We start from the raw sequence: 16,685 nt of genomic DNA, 5'->3' as shown, positions 1-16,685 counted from the left end.
CCGTAAGAGCAGACGCAGATTCCTGCAGAGGGAAGGGCGGGGTGACCTCAGTGGTCAGAAGACTCACCCCGAACTCTGCTTGGCCGGACGATCCTCGGCACATCTGGCTGCCTGCTCTGTAGGCCGCTGGCCGGCCCTAGCGGCGCTGTGACAGATGACTGTGGTACAGGGGCCTCGTGGCTCCCCCAGGGGCCCCTTCCGCCTACAAGCCAAGCTTTCCCCTGAACGCCAGTCAAGCATGAGGCCAGTGTCCACAGATATGGTCTCAGCAGGAACTGCTGGGCACGGGCCAGCCTGGCCACCGGGTCCCACTGGTCCACAAGCCCTTCCCCGGTTCAAACCCCCAGGGCCTGACAGGCTTTTGACCTCAGAACAAAAGCGGGGGCGCAGACCCCCTATGACCCAATACCCCCCGAAGGGTGTTGGGCAGCAGCCCTTAATGACACTCAAAAATAGCTCTACACAGAGCAGAAGAACTTTCATGGGAAAGGGAGAAACCATTAAAAGCCACAGGTTTCGATTCGGGGAGGTCCCCCCACCCCCACCCCAGCAAATGATGTCCCACAGGGCCCAGTCTAAATAACAGCTGAGCTCCCAACAGACATTTGGTTTTCAGAGCCTTCTGGATTTTGAAACCACAGATAAGGGATTAGGGGCAGATTTAGAAGCTAGTTCTCCCTCAGGCCACTGGATCTTCAGGCATCCAAGATAAACATGCAGGAGACAACGAGCAGACGGGCAGAGTGCAACCTGGGTTCCAGGGCACCTGCCCGAGGCCTGGACATGACTTCTGGGCAGGTTTCAGCTGATGCTTCAGCCAGAATGGAAAACCCCACAAGTAAGAGGTATTACAGCAAAATCGCTCCAAGATGATTTCAGGGAGAGTAGGAATTAAAAAAAAAAAAAAGGCAAGGCACTTTTTACCCAGGATGTGGCCCTGAAGAACAAGGTCAATATTCGGCAAACATATTTGAGTAGATGAGGAAATTTACAGTGACGTAAGGAAATTTATGGTTTTAAGAACATGCTATAGAATTGTATAAATAATCTTGTAATGGCTTATGCTTTAACCTTCCAGATTTCTGAATGTCAGTTTTCTTAAAAGGCATCCCTATCAATAATTGTTTCAAGGTTTAAGAAAACAACCACCGCAGCAATAAAATTTGCAGAATTGAAAATGCAATTAGCTGTGTCGTATTTTCTCCCTCCCTCCTTTCCTTCCTTCCTTTCCTTCCTCTCTCCCTTCCAATTTATTTGTTTGTTTGTTTTGCTTTTCAGGGCCACACCTGCGGCATATGGAGGCTCCCAGGCTAGGAGTCAAATCAGAGCTGTAGCTGCCAGCCTACACCACAGCCACGGCAACACCAGATCCGAGCCACACCTGGGACCTACTCCACAGCTTGCGGCAACGCCAGATTCTTAACCCACTGAATGAGGCCAGGGATCGAACCCACATCCTCATGGACACTTTATAGGGTTCTGAACCCACCGAGCCACAGTGGGAGCTCCCATATTTTCTTTCTAAATAAAGTGTTCTTATATAGGTAGATTGCCAGAGCGATATAGACACTAACACACAGAAGGCGACATGGCACTGTTCAAAGAACCCTGGGTTTTGCTGGAGACCTGGGCTTGGGATCAGTCACTTCCTGAACCGAGTGGCGCTGGGGTAGCTAACATCCACCAGCCATCTGACCGTGCGCATCATCCGTAACAGGAACGTGACAGAAGAGCAGGGATGTCACTTAGGCTAGAGCGCGGTCGTGAGAATTCAGGGAGGAACAGATCTGAAGGTGCTTTTCAAGCTCTAAGGTACTAGACTGGAGACGGGGTTACACTGGGGTTGTGTTTTAAGGTCAGTACATGAGAGGGACATCGTGTCAAAATTACTCTTGAAAAATCCCTTCGTCCACAGTGTTTCACACACATGGTGTTGTGTACACCGAACCTCCTCTCCATAAGTCCCTCCCACGTTAGAACAAATTACAGCAGGTGGCCTGTGTTTCGAGGCCACACCAAACAAAAAAAGAAGGTAAATCAACAAAATAAAATGGTATGTATGTGTATGCCTGTGTGTGTGTATTTCTATATACACAATACATACAGACATATAGAGACATACATACATATACATATAGTTGTGTTTTTTTTCACCAAGCTACGTACACAAATACGTAGAGTCCATGACTATTGAAAGCTGCTACACTGACTCCATTCTCCAATGACTAAGAGGCTCTGCTCCATGCGACGGAGTTATTTCACCGCTGTAAACAACGAAGAAGTATTTCTGGTTGTCCCAAACAACTTTTCAGGAGCAGGAAGTGCTCCCTCGGCCTTCCATGATCATTTAAAGATAGCACGGCCCTTTGTCTAATTTTAGGATTTGCTTTTTCACGGAACAAGCAGCTATTAGACCCACACTATAATGAGGGCCGTGTGCAGAGCAACGGAAGGAAGCAAAACAAAAAGACAAGGCAGGGTCCCCACCCTCGAGGCACGTGCTGGCTGGTGGTGGAAACTAAGGCTACACAGCTCGCCCTAAGCAGAGTGGAATGAACCAAGAGCCAGTCAGAGGGTACGGAGCAAAATTTGGAAAAGCAGAAGAAAGAGCAGGTGACCCTGGGTAGATCAGAGAAGGCTTCACCCAGGAGACAGTGGGTGGGCTGGGTTCCCAGGATGAACTGTATTGCAGGATGGCAACAGGTATCGATAAAGCAAAGTTACAGAGGCCCGGGAACTCCCAGCCTACTGGAAAAGCAACGCACCCAGCAGACAGAGGGATAAATCCAACATTTACCAACTGCCTACATGGCATGAGGACCTGGGCTAGATCAATGCAGCTGCAACCCTCAGGATGACACAAAGGTGACACACGAATAAATCTTCCCATCTGTATTCTAGGCGAGACCTCCAGACCCTCCCCCGTCCTCTGAGCTGGGGGGTGCCCTGCAGGGGTGTGGGGGTGCAACACGGCCCCTGGCTCCCTGGCTCCTCTTTGGGTTTGCCCAGTGGGACACAGAGCCGCAGATAGGAGGGAGGGAGAAGAAGAGTGCGGTCAGGGTGTTTATTCTTTGTAAAACGGGCAGAAGCAAGATTCGAACCCACATCTGTCTCCAAAGCCCATGCTCTGAGCCTCAGGAAGGTAATGTGGTGACAGACTATGGGGGTCTGCAAAGAAAGGCGCCCAGTTTGGGGTGCTGATTCTCAAGAGTTAATGACTCATTTTGGACACAGGCAGCCCATGCCTGTCCATCGTTTTAAACGGTCCTGTGAATGCGAGGCTCCAATCAGACAGTCATGTCAGTGGATTGTGCCAAATGTGCAACAGCGATCTTAAAAAAAAAAAAAACAAAAAAAACCAACAAGAACACAGAGATATTCCAAGACTCCAGCCCAGATCCTTCCTAGATCATGGGTTTCACATCTGCTGTTTCCTTTCTTAGAGCCTTAGCTAGTGGCGAGAGAATGCAGGCTATTGGTGATCAGAAGGCATATGTCATGGAATTTCTTCAGCAAGCACATGCCCCTCATCATCTTCCTAAACTGCTCTACAATTTTTTCCACCCCCCAGCCCTAAGACAGCAGAGATGCTTGGCACCATTCTCTGCTTGTCAGAGTGGCCTTTGGGGCTGCTCCATGCCATACGGAGCAGGTGGGGGTCTAAGCCCTGTTCACCCTTCCTGAGCCTGACCTTGCGCTGACACTGGCTCTGGGAAAAGAAGACGCTTTTTATTCCAGGGATTCCAGAGATAAGATGCATAGACTTTACCCAGGCTGAGCGGAGCTGCTGGTGACACACGTGGGTGTGCTCTGGTGACACCCCAGCAGGGGCTCTGACAGCCTCAAACTCTGGGGCAATTACCCCTCTCTCTGCCCCTGGCTTTGAACCCTGAGACCTTGTTCAGTTTGGGATTCTGTAACTCACGAACTTGTTGGGTTTTTTAAAAAGGTTGTGCGAGGGAAATAAGCCTGTTACAGAAGGGCAGATACTGCAGGATCGCACTCACAGGAGGTCCCCAGAGTCATCAAATTCATAGAGACAGCAAGTGACTGGTGGGTGCCAAGGCTGGGGCGTGGGGGCGGGGGAGAATGGAGCTTATTGTTTAATGGGGACAGAGTTTCAGCTCTGCCAGACGAAGAGCTCTGCGGACGGATGGTGACAATGGTGTCACAACCACGAGAACGAACTCAACACTGCTGAACCGAACACTTGAGAGTGGCTGCGGTGGTCAGCTTCATGGTGTGTGTGTTTTACCACGATTAAAAACTCAAAAAGGGTTCTGAGAAGAACAGGGGAGTAATGAATGGAATGAAACAGAAAGAACTAGAACTGTGGACAGGGAGCGTGAACGGTTTCATTAATACCCAGTCACGGCCGCTGGCGTGGGCCACGCACAAAGCACGTGAAAACTTTCCAAGTGGGCAACTACAAGACCGAAATGACCGCTTAGCGTCTCCACTCTGAAGTGACTCCATCTTTGGGTCAAGACACTGGGACTGAGGGCCCACGGTGCCTTTCTCTGGGACCGGCTGGTCTGGAAGAAGGTCAAGGTTGCAGCACTGAGACAACAGCCTAGGCTTGGGGCACCAAGAAACCCGCCCCCCCAGTTAAATCTGCTCCAGGGGGGCATGGAGCTGCTCCAATGGTGCAGGAGGACTGGGGAGGGGTCACTGCAGGGAGGCAGGGGAGTGGCATGTAAATCAGCCTGGCATGTCCAGGCACTGCCCGGCGTCCAGGTGGTGGCAACCAAGGGCCCCTGGTGGGGAGAGGCCACCCCGGTCAGGAAAGTGGGCAGGAGGCGGTTCACAGACTCGGCCCCGCATCCTCGGAGCGGGCAACTTTCCTGGGACTTCGGGTGCCTCAGAGACAAATGAGATGCCTGCTTCAGAGAGTGTGGATCTGGGCCATGAGAGTGTGCCCCCCCCACCCCCCGCTGAAAAGCCAGGGGCCCACACACCATCTCCTCCATCCTTTCAGACTATGGCCAGTCCCATCGTTTGATCCATCGCTCCATTATCAAATTATCAAACAAAACTGAGCGCTTAGTAGTCCGTGGACCACAGAGTCAAATGCCTGGGTTCCAGTCCCAGCTCAGAAAGGGACTCACCAGGCAACCTTGAGCACGTGACTTAAACTTCCAGAGCTCCCGCTCCCTTTCCTCACCTGTGACCACGAGATGAAGACACCTCCATGGTCACAGGTGTAAGCGGCAGCGGACAGCACCACCAGCGCTGTCCGAACTCCCTCACGCCCCTGCCGCCCCCACCCCAACCCCAGTGCCCACACGGGGGAGAGAAAGATGAATGGGATGCGGCCCCCACCTTGCAGGAGCGCCCACTCTGGTTGGGAAATAACTGCTCTGTGCTGTCAGAGCTGTAATTACATCCAAGATGCCGTCTGAACAGATATTTTTATATAATTAAATTATATCAACTCCACACAAGGCCGTTTTCAAGGAAGGCAAAGAGAGAACACACAGAGCCAGATTTTAGTCTTTGAGAGCAGTGGAGTGTGGGCCATCCTGCTTAATTACTTTCGAAAGGACTAATTTGGGGGAGCCTCGCTAACCCATCATTATCTTTTATTATATCGCCCATATGTCCCCCGGGGAGCAGTCTCCATGCTTTACAGGCAGGATGGTTTTACACATTCCAAGTGACTTGATGTTACATGAAGTATCACCACCAAGTGCTACTCCGAAGGATTTTCAACTGTTTATGAGGCTATAATTGGGGCTCAAAAGATGCTACAGCATAAGACAGTCCTAACGCTGCCCAAATGCTTCTCGACTGGAGCATATTTTTCTAAGACGGGTAAAATTCTTGTTACACAAAATAACTTGGGTGCTGATTTAACAGTCAAAGCTTTTTTTTTTTTTTTTTTTTTTTTTAAACTGCTGAAAGTGCTGGTGTTGCCAAGAACTACTTCACTGTGTCAATTCCTTTGGCTGAAAAAAATTTGTTTTAAGCCTGTTAACCACCCAGCACTTTTTGCAAAGGTTTCTACCTCTTGATTCAAGGGGACCAGGGCCCGGCTGCAGGTGTTCTGTTACATTCCTGCAGGTAAGTTCTGACTCCATCTGGCCTGTCTCCTCACTGTTGACCCATTGTGTTCCCTCACCTGCGATACCTGGTCTTCTGGATGCCTGGTCTACTGGTTCTTTGATGAAGGAGAGAGTTAAAAGTCACACATCCGTGCGTGTGGATGGGCATACCTGTGATGCATGTACAAGTATGTATGCGTGTGTTCATATACACGTGCGATATAAAGGATGTACACACTTAGAGCATGTGCACAAAAGTGGTGTAGAGCTTTTTGTATCTAACCTCAAGGTAGCATGCACCTGTTACAGGTGAGGTCTTCCGTGTGGTGTGTGCGTTCCCTTCTTTTTTTTTCTTTTTATGTCCACACCTGCAGCATATGGAAGTTCCCAGGCCAGGGGTTGAATTGGAGCCACAGCTGCCGACTTATGCCACAGCCACAGCCGTGCCAGATCCGAGCTGCACCTGTGACCTACACTGCAGCTTGTGGCAACGCCAGATCCTTAACCCACTGAGCGAGGCCAGGGAACGAACCTGCGTCCTCACCGAGACAATAACCTCACGGAGGCAACACCGGGAGCCTCTGCCAGGAAAGTGGTGACCATCTACCGGGAGACCTGAAAATAACCCCCTGTGACAGGCCTCTGGGCTAACTGTAGTGACAGAGGTTTATGTGGCCACCAAGAAAAGACTCCTCAGAACCCTCGGGAGCTGGGGTGATGGGAGGTGAAGGAGTTGGGGTCAGGGAGCGGTTCAGGGGAGCCAGGCAGATGCCCCCCGGTGGGCCCTGAAGACCCTCAAACAGGAGGCTGTTTCCCAGATGAAGGAGGAGCGGTCCAAGCATCTAATTACGCCTCTAGTGAGCTCACCTGCCCGTGGATTCTATTACCAACTCTTCAGTGATAGCCCTCATGCTTTTTATCTCCAGCCAGACGTCTCCCAGGCTCCGGCCCGGCAGCCTAGAGCTTATGCGGCCTCTCGGCGAGTATGTCCCACGAGCCCCCAAGTGAACCATCGTCCACCTGCCCGGCCTGCTGGCTCCGCTCGATCTCCGCCCACAGCGCTCCCTGGGGTGGACGAGTCAGGAGCTAGGTGCATCCCCGCGTCCTCCTCCTCCCCCTGCTCAGAGGACTTAAGCATGCGGGGGGCGGGGGTGGGTGTTAGCCCGGAGGTCCCCCCTCCCCGTGGAAATCACCACCTTCTCCCCCTGGGTCCACACAGCAGCCTACCCTCCACGCTGATGGGCGAGCCATCCTTCAAAAGCCCTTCAGAAGTCTGACCGTATCACTCTCCAGCTTCAAACTCCCTACTGCGTTCTCTCTGCTCCTTGGAAATGAGAGCAAACTACTCAGTGGGGCTGAAAGGCCCCATGGGACACCCCCAGCCTCATCAAGCTCTGCTCCTTTGCCATTCACCGCAAGAGACTCAGTTTCCAAAAGGCTCCACCACCCCCACCCCCGACCCCGGGGCCTCCTCCCCTGTCTGCAGGGCTCTCCTCCCGCTCTATCCCCACCCCCTCTCTTTTTCTTTTTTTCCTTTTTATGGCTGTACCTGCAGCATAAGGAAGTTCTAGGGGTCAAATCAGAGCTGCAGCTGCCGGCCTACACCACAGCCACGGCCACACCAGGTGCGATCCGCATCTATGACCCACGCCACAGCTCATGGCAATGCTGGATCCTTAACCCACTGAGCGAGGCCAGGATCAAACCGGCATCCTCACCGAGACAAGGCTGAGTCCTTAGCCTGTGGAGCCACAGTGGGAACTCCCTGGTCCCCTTTCAGGGAGCGGCTTCCACCTCTCCCAGGAAGTGCTCACATAGGCCTTCCTTAGTTTGATGCTGGAAATACTCCTTCTACTTCTTTGCACCATCTATCCCCGGGGTCGTTAACTGATGGGAGCCGCGACACTGAGTGTCCAGTTCCCGATGTGGGCTTCCTGAAAGCCAGCACCCCGTGGACCCTCAGATCCGTGTCACAAGGAGCACGGCGGGTACTCCGCCACTTGCTTAGCAAAAGGAAGTGAGGGTGGAGGCAGAAAGCCTGGTTTGGGGCTGCAGTTCTCACACCAAACCCCAGCTGGGAACTGGCGAGGGTCTGAACTACAGCAGAGGGAGGCACTTGGGGACCAGAGCCTCCCAGGCCCTCGGTGGTGGGAAGCAGGCAAAAGAGGGGTGAGTGTAGGACAATGACTAGGAAACTGGGATGTTTCTTGGGAAGGCCGTGTTTTAACTTTTTTTTTTTTTTTTTTGTCTTTTTAGGGCCGCACCCGCAGCATATGGAGGTCCCCAGGCTAGGGGTCCAACCCGAGCTACAGCTGCCAGCCTACACCACAGTCACAGCAACACCAGATCTGAGCCACGTCTGCAACCTACACCCCAGCTCACGGCCACACCGGATCCTTAACCCACTGAGTGAGACCAGGAATCGAACCCACAACCTCCTGGTTCCTAGTTGGATTCATTAACCACTGAGCCACGATAGGAACTCCACTAGTCAGTTCTTAACCCATTGAGCCACAAAAGGAACTCCCAGACCATGTTTTAAACATTTTTCATTGTCCTGTGCCCACTGTAGGTATTCACTCGAAATTGGCTCCATCTGCCGAGTGAACTTAAAGGCCTCTGTCTCCGTGAATACTTGCCTAACCATCTCTATCCTCACTATCTTTAACTGTGAGCTGCGCATGGTCCTTGAAAGGCTATTTGTGGGAATGATTTGAAGGCCAGGACAATGATGCCTGCCCCTGCAGAGGGCACAGAATCAGGATCCAGCCAGTCCTGGACCACATGGCCGTGATGCACAACTGTCTGGCCGCCGCCCCTTGGAGGGCCGGCCCCTCCCTTCTCTCTCCCTCTGCAGGTAGCCCAGTCTCCTGGGGAACTGCACACCTCGGGCAGGCTCTGGGCTTGGCGTTCTCTTCCTCCTGTATCACCCGAGGCTAAAGGTCAGATATGCCCCTTCACCGAGTGCGTAGTTTATTAAAGACAGAGTTTAAAACTTTTCCAGAAGGCTGGCAACATAAACAGGTGATTACAATGTAAGACACAACTAAGTGCTCTGTAAAAATGTGGTTTTCCACACAAATAGTTACTATCCAGGAAAGATACAGCTTTTTTTTTTCTTTCTCCTTTTCTTTTTACAGCCATACCTGCGGCATATGAAAGTTCCCAGGCTAAGGGTCAAACCAGAGCTACAGCTGCAGGCCTACACCACAGCCACAACTTGGGACCCAAGGTGCATCTGCGACCTCTATACCACAGCTCACGGCAACACCAGATCCCGGACTCACTGATGGAAGTCAGAGACTGAATCCCAAATCCTCACGGATACTAGTCGGATTCGCTTCCGCTGTGCCACAATGGGAACGCCCTACCTACATCTCAATTAATAAATAAATAAAGAAAGATAAACTTCTAAAGAGAGATTTCTTTACAGTAAACTGAAGAGAATGTGTTTGTGCTTATGGGACAGCCCCAGTCCTATGTGATGTTAAAACAAATGTGCTTTCAGCAGAATATGAAATTTGTGTGTCAAATAGCTAGTGAGAAAAACATGAAGCTTTGGGGGGGCATATTGATAATAACTACATAGCCTCTGGAGTTTACAGCATACCTTTTTATTATCAATGCTTCTGGTGGCATTTAAAACATTGTGCTAATCCTAGAATCCTCTATTAATAAGCTAGGATTTTAAAAATGAATAATCATATTTTTCCTGAAAAAGATTTTTGTAAGTACTAAAAAAAAAAAAAAACACTGATTTTAAGTCCTTGGGGAAACTGTTTTGCTAATAAAAGTGATGCTTTTATGTACAATTTTCAATGCTCTCCAGGATTGTTTTTCAGGCTTCTAGTTTTACAGCCAGAACAGACTGCAACAGTAGAAACAAAGACATTACTTCTGTTTTATCCACCCTCCACTCAACTACAATGTTTATTTTTTAAGAGACCAAATGAAAGACTTAACACTATCTCAGAAATTAACAATAACCAACTAATGGATACTTTTAAAGTACAGTTTAGTGAATTTTCCACTAAAATGCATGGGTTTGTTTATAATGTCATAAATGCTTGTGGTTTGGCTATAAAATAAATTCCTTGCCGGGTGGAGTACCAAGTGCACCAATTAGAAATTCTCACTTAGCTCGGGTGCTTGCTCTGTACTTTCTCATAGAAGCGTTTTCTTTGGATTTTGCTCTCAGAGAAAGCCCGAATCACTCCTCTGCCACCACACAAGGATCCATAAGCGGTCTGAAAAGACGTCATATTGTTGCATGCCGATGATTTTCTCACCTGAGTTCCTGGATCCTGTTTCAAACCCAACTGTCTGGCAACTGGAAAATCCTACCAGAATCATAGTCAAGAGAAAGTGATCAGAATTGTAGATGATAAAATATTTCTAAGATTTTAAAGTATTCTTAATTCCCCAAATATAAATGCTTAGGAATGAAAACAAGTTTTCATTTCAAAACTAGAAAAAAATAAATGGTAGTAGCTCAAAAGATTCCTTTGGTGACATCAGACTGTCATCGGGACAGCAGGTAGTGTGGACTTGACCTGCCATGGTTATTAACAAGCAGCACCTGCAGGGGAAGAAGCCCAGCTGCATCAGGTACCTGGCAGGTACACCATGTACAGGCGTTAGAAGGAACCTGATAAGGTCTCTCATTACACCTTTCCAGGCAAGAAGGAAAAAAGAGGCTATTAGCCAGGATCATAACCTTTAAGGCAATGACCAACTTCCATGTTGCTATAGCACTAAAATATTTTATATGAGTATCGGGATTATTTACAGCATTATGATACAGTTTACAATTATGTTGTACTGGAGGAAATTTTCTCTCCAAAAAGAAAAGGTAAAAAGTAAGGGAGAAAGGGCTTAGCCACAGTACATGTAACACAGACACGAATTTTAGGTGAAAGGTAAGAGGTAACAACGTGAAGTGACCAGCAAAAGAGCTAATATGATCTTGGGCTGCATTATCAGAAGTACAGACTTTAGAATAAGGGAGGTGACATATCCCGCTCATCTCTGCTCTGTTTAAAAACCATGCTTGGAATACCACATTCAGTTGCGCCACAGTTTAAAAGGCACATAGACAAAAGAAAGTAAGTGATCGGGCAAACCAGGATGATTAAGGATCTAAAATTATGTCTTGTGAAACTTCTTTTAAGGTAATAATTTAGTTGGATGAAGAACCGAGAAAGAGCTATCAGGATTGTCTTCAAACATGTGATGACCTAGTACACGGAAAAGAGATTAAACCTATTTTCCATGGGCCCGAGGGGCAGAACTTGGGTCAGATTTTGACTGCATTTAGGAACGGACAGGCTGAATTATATAAAGAAGGACTGGATTTCAGGGGGAGATAGTGAGTTTCCTAGTTGCTTGGAGCTGCTCAAACATGGGGTGAACCTTTGGAGCATCCTCCTGTGGGACAGAGATTTCAAGCCCGGGAGGGATGGGTGGACTGAATCAGTGGAAGATGGGGCAGGTGAGGAGGGCCAGACAGCGGGTCCTCTCCCCACTTCAGCAGGAGCCCTTCCACTTTATCTGCTTTGCACTTGGGTCCTGGGGAGCTGGACTTGGAACAAAGAGTGACAGGCTTAAGGACATAAACCATGAGATGAGATCACCTTTTTGGTCCTCCTCGAACGCTGGGATTCTTATAACCTATGGCAACGAAGCAAGAGTGTGCATTGACTTGTTTGGATGAGCCATGGTTGAGGGAAGAATCACAAGTGACTCAGAGAAATGAAACAGTAACATTATGTGCTTCCCACCCACTTCCTTCCCTCTTTCATCTAGCTTCTTGACTCCCGATTTTTATATCAGCAAGACCTTGACAGTCAGGTTTCAAAAACTTGAAACGGGCTCCACAGAAATGTTAAACCAGGAGTTACCCTGGGCTCCAGCAATTCCATTCCTGGGTATCCACCACAGAGAAATGAAAACATGTGGTCACACAAAAACTTGGACATGAATGTTCACAGTAGTATAATTCGTGACAGTCCAAAAGAAGAGACAAGCCAAATGCCTACCGACTGGTAAATGAATAAAGAAAATGAGCTCTATCCATACGATGGAATATTATTGGGTCATAAAAAGGCATGAAGCACTGACACAGGCTACAACATGAATGAACCTTAAACCATTACGCTAGGTCAAAGAAGCTGGACACAAAAGGCCAGATATTATGTGATTCATTTATATTAAACATCCAGCATCTACAGAGACAGAAAGTAGATGAGTGGTTGCCAAGGGGCCAGGGCAATGCGAGGGGGAGCCTGGAATAGGGAATGAGATCTAGGAGGTCCTGGAGTTTCTTTTGGGAGGTGATGAAAATGTTCTAAAATTAGACAATGCTGATGCTTGCACGATTCTGCGAATATACGAAAAGCCACTTAATTGTATGCTTCCAAAGGGTGAATTTTTATAGAAGGTGAATTATATCTCCATAGAGCTGTTATTAAACAAAAACATTCATGCTGGTATCCAAGGCTTACTAGCTACACAGCCTTATAAAGTCAGACAATCTCCTGGAGCCTCAGTTTCCTCCTACATAAAAGAGGATGGTAACACTACCCACGACGAAGGAAGGCTTTGCAGAAGGATGGTGCAGCATTTCCCAAGTGAGCAAGCGCTTAGAAAGGCGAGCTGCAGCCCACTCTCCAATGCCTGCAGTTTGTCTTCAGGCAATAAAAGAAGTTTGTGATTTCCAGCTCACTTTATAGAGTTCTCAAGAGTTTGAAGAAAAACAAAAACCAAAAAACACCACACACGTTTTCGACTTACGTGAGAGAGCCAGTATCTAAGATGACAATGGAGTCTTTGCAGGAGGCTAGATCCTCCTACATGGATATGGAACAGCCATTGCAAATGAGGTAGGAGAGACGGTAAGAGAAAATATAAAGGCAGATAAAGATTTCACTCATGAGAACAACATTTTCTCTTCCTTCCTTCTCGTTCATATCACTGACTTCTCTCTTTATCTCACCAGGAGGACACTAACTGTGACAGCCACCCAAATCAGAGGTATGGGTTGTATTTTCAGAAGCTAATACACAATTACCACTTTTTAGTTCCTGTCACCATCAAAAGCACCGCGTGTACTCAACAAATGAAAATGTATGAGTTCCTAGCCTACGCTGCTGTAGTCCTGCCATTGTAATGTAAATCTCTAATTTCAAAAGAAAAAAAATTTTTTTCAATGTAGCGAATAAAATATCCAAATGTTTAATTTAGTTCTTTGTTAAACAGTGTCTCCTCCATCCACTGCTTTAATTGAATCATCATAGTAATTAACTGGATTGCATTCGTTTATATTTGCACTTAATGAAAGCCTCTTAAAAATGAAGAATTTCCCATCAAAACATCTGTTGCCTAAGACATCATCAGTTAACACTCATTTCTGCCTCTTGGCTACTCTTGCTTTAACCTTTATTTATAAGGTAACCAAGAAAAAAGAACAGAGCTAAGAGCTTTTTAGGGAAGGGAGTTCATCAGTTAAGATTCAACTGTATTTTGAAGTGATCTTATTGCTTGATTCTAGCTATTTTAAAGTCATTTTTCTTTCAATTGTTAGCCATACAACATAGGGGCTGGTTTTTACTTTCTTTTAGACACCATTACCCTCAAAATTCCTCGCCGACATCTCTAAATTAACGATTAACAAGAAAAGGCAGAAAACCAAAACATTCTTGAAGAGACGTGGCGGTCAACTTCAGGACTGAACTGCTATTTAGCAGCAGTATGGCTGGCCTCGAACAACTGCTCACATGCCTACTCGATGTTCTGGAGATGTAACACCATTCCCATGACTCGAAACTACACATAAGGGATGCTGGTGGCCAGCAGAGTACCAAACACGGGCTACCTGCCTTCAACCCCGAAACTGCTGTTAAATTTGGAGAGAGAGCAAAAACTTTCTTCCCTTCCACTGAAGAGGACATTAGCAAGTTAATGAAGGCTCGCATGTGATTAATATGAAAATTATAAGCTGCCCAAACTATCAGAATACATACTCTCCCATGAAAAAGATGACACATCTCACCCCTGAGATTAAAATAATCATTACAGAGGATGAATCAACCCAGTTAACTTTATTGCACAGTTAAGACCTCCTATTTGCAAACAGGTGTTGAATAACTAGAAAAGTTCCCCTAAAATCACAATTACAGCTGCAAAATAAATCGCTCCAGTTGTCGAGGCATCTAGAATTCTAAACTATTCTGACTGCACTGTACGCAAATTCTATAAAATATACATTTTTTAATTGGCCAAACTTTTGGGATTCTCTAATACGGCAATAAATCCAACATATAAAAAAATGTATGGTTAACTTTTGTGCATGAATTATCGCACATCGTGTTCTGATAAAATATGCAATCTGCTGTGAAAAATCTTTTTCAACCCTGCCAGGGACTAAAATCTTTCAAGCATAAAAATTCTGTATACATATCTTTTAAGATGCCACATTGGTAGCTATTAGGTTTCCTTCCTGTGAAAAACAGCAAAAGGAAAAAAAAACCTATGACCCCCGTAAACAAAACAGTCAAAACACTTGGAAGCCAGGTTCACTCTGCCTGTCCATTTAAAAAGCTCTAGACTGCCTGAAACTGATGATTTCATCAAAGTAGAACTGAATGGATCCTGAGGGTCCGTCCGCAACAAACGCTGCGCACATCCTCGAAGGAGTGTTTTGTTATTAAGAGATTTGTTTTCCGAGTTCTTCATCCAGACCTTTCCAAACAGATGCGAGTTTGGAAGCAGAAAGCAACACGTCCCCGGAGCCCGGGGGGCGGCCGGGCCTCCCCACGCGCAGCCCGGCCGGTGCGCTCGCGCGGGTCTCCCCGGGACCCGCCGCCCCGCGCGCACTGGCCGGCGCCGAGCGGGAGCGGGAGCGGGAGCGGGAGCCGGGCGGGGCGGGGGCGCACGAGGCGCGGCCCCGGGCCCGCGGCCCAGCACAATGCGCCCGCGGCGGCGGGAACCGCGCGCCCCTCCGCAGCAACTTTGCGCGGCCTCCCCGGCCGCCCGGCCTCGCCCCTCGGCCCGCTCCCCGCCGCGGCCGCCGCCCGCCCGGCCGCCGCCCCTCACCGTTGCAGAACTGGAGCAGCGAGGACGTGTCGTACAGGCTGCTGTAGCTCGAGAAGCCGTCCTCCATGCTGAGGCCGCCGGGCAGCGCCCGCTTCCCCGGCCCGGCTGCGCCGCCGCCGCCGCCGCCGCCGCTCACCCCCACACTGAGCCGCGCCGAGCGGCGGCCGGCGCTGGCTCTGGGGCCGGCCCTGCTGTGGCGGCGGCCGCTGCCGGTTACCATGGCAACCCCGGGCCCGCCGCCGCCACCGCCGCCGCCGCGCGAGCCCGGCGCCCGCTCTGCCCGCCAGGGGGCGGCCTCGGCGGGGGACGTGGCCGGGCGGGGACGGGGCGGGGCCGCGGGCGGGCTGCCGGGGCCCGGGAGCCGAGGGCGGGCGCGCGGCCGGGGCCGGGATGCGGCGCGGGCGCATCGCGGCCCCGGGCCCGCCTCTCCGCGCGGCCGCCGGCGCCCCCCTAGGAGGGCGGGACGCGGGGGGCGCGGGGACAAAGGAGAGGCGGCGACGCGGGAGGGGGCGCTGGAGCCCGCGCTCCCCTGAGGCGCTGTCCCCGCGCCCGCGGGCAGCGCCAGGACCAAACATGGACAACTTGCGAGCCCATTTCGGTTGCGCTTCCACCTCGGAGCAACTCCACTTTTGGCCACGTCCTGCGAGGCGCGCCCCTCTTGCTGCACGTTCTTCCGCCACAGCCAGGCCCTGCCTCGAATGAGAATTAGCGCAGGGCTTGTAACTCCGCTTGACCCTTTGCTGGCGAGCGGGAAAAAATGGGGCTTCCCACTTCAAAAAGAGGCCCTCGTGATGTCAGGCTGGACAGGCTGCCGCGTTTAAAGGAGCTAAAACATCTGCTCTGTTCTCTCCCGGATCAGCCCCCGGGGTGCAGATTTGTCACATTACACACTTGTTAACTTGTTTCAGGACCCAAGGAAATCTGTATTTACTCTATCTCCGAAAGACGCAGTTGGAACAAACCGCCGTAGTGGGAGAAACACACAAATCCACGGGTTTGTAACTCTTCCAGTCCCTACCTACACAGGCCGTGTTGCTAGTTAGAGTCTCACTGCCCAGGGCCAGAAAATAAAGATGCTGGCAGATAAGTGAGGAAGCAAGAAAAAGAAGAGGTTTGCCGACCCGCTGGCCTGGCCCAGAACAGACTGCATATGTACGCTCCTGGTTGCGCAATGGTTTCAATTCACTTACCGTGCACAGTTCTGAAGGGGTTCAAGTTGTAGCAGAAGGCTGGGTCAGGGGAGGGGCTCTGCCGCTGCCCAAGTAGCATCTTTGGTGTATGGCCTAGCACAGCAGCCATGGATGCTCGGGGCAGAAGGGAGAGGTTGAAGCCCTCGTCCATGTCCCGGTCGGTCGGGGTGACCAAGGATGGAAGACCAGAGGGACTGTTAATGGGAAAGCAGGTGGTAGAGGGGGTGTTGCCCAGGGGCTACAGGTGCTGTGGCTTTGACTGTGACCTGGCGTTTGAAGGACCATGTAGCTGATTGTGGAGGAAAGAAGGAGCAGAAGGAGCAGGGTCTGGCCGAAGGCCTGGCCTGACACGAGCAGA

At 49.8% G+C, this 16,685-nt stretch overlaps 1 protein-coding gene across 9 annotated transcripts in view; it reads right to left on the bottom strand.

The window, feature by feature from the left end:
* EML1 (EMAP like 1) overlaps positions 1–16,685 on the bottom strand; it is a 186,245-nt gene that overhangs the window by 119,606 nt on the left and 49,954 nt on the right. For 3 of the 9 annotated variants that reach the window (XM_021099692.2, XM_021099693.2, XM_021099694.2), the window contains exon 1: positions 15,138–15,394. The exons of 4 other annotated variants lie outside the window; for them this stretch is intronic. In XM_021099692.2, the coding sequence (XP_020955351.2) occupies positions 15,138–15,357 (220 nt within the window). In that variant the 5' untranslated portion in view covers positions 15,358–15,394. Of the gene's footprint in view, positions 1–15,137; positions 15,415–16,685 lie in introns of those variants that run through there. 2 more of the 9 variants (XM_021099695.2, XM_084970156.1) reach the window with 2 other exon arrangements.

This window comes from Sus scrofa, chromosome 7, assembly GCF_054392235.1.
Source record: "Sus scrofa isolate SSC_HxYL_T2T_F1_AM1 chromosome 7, Sscrofa_HxYL_maternal_Yorkshire_Landrace_v2.0, whole genome shotgun sequence".
Lineage (NCBI taxonomy): Eukaryota > Metazoa > Chordata > Mammalia > Artiodactyla > Suidae > Sus > Sus scrofa.
Note: the sequence above shows the minus strand (reverse complement) of the source record. Positions and strands in the feature narration are given on the sequence as shown.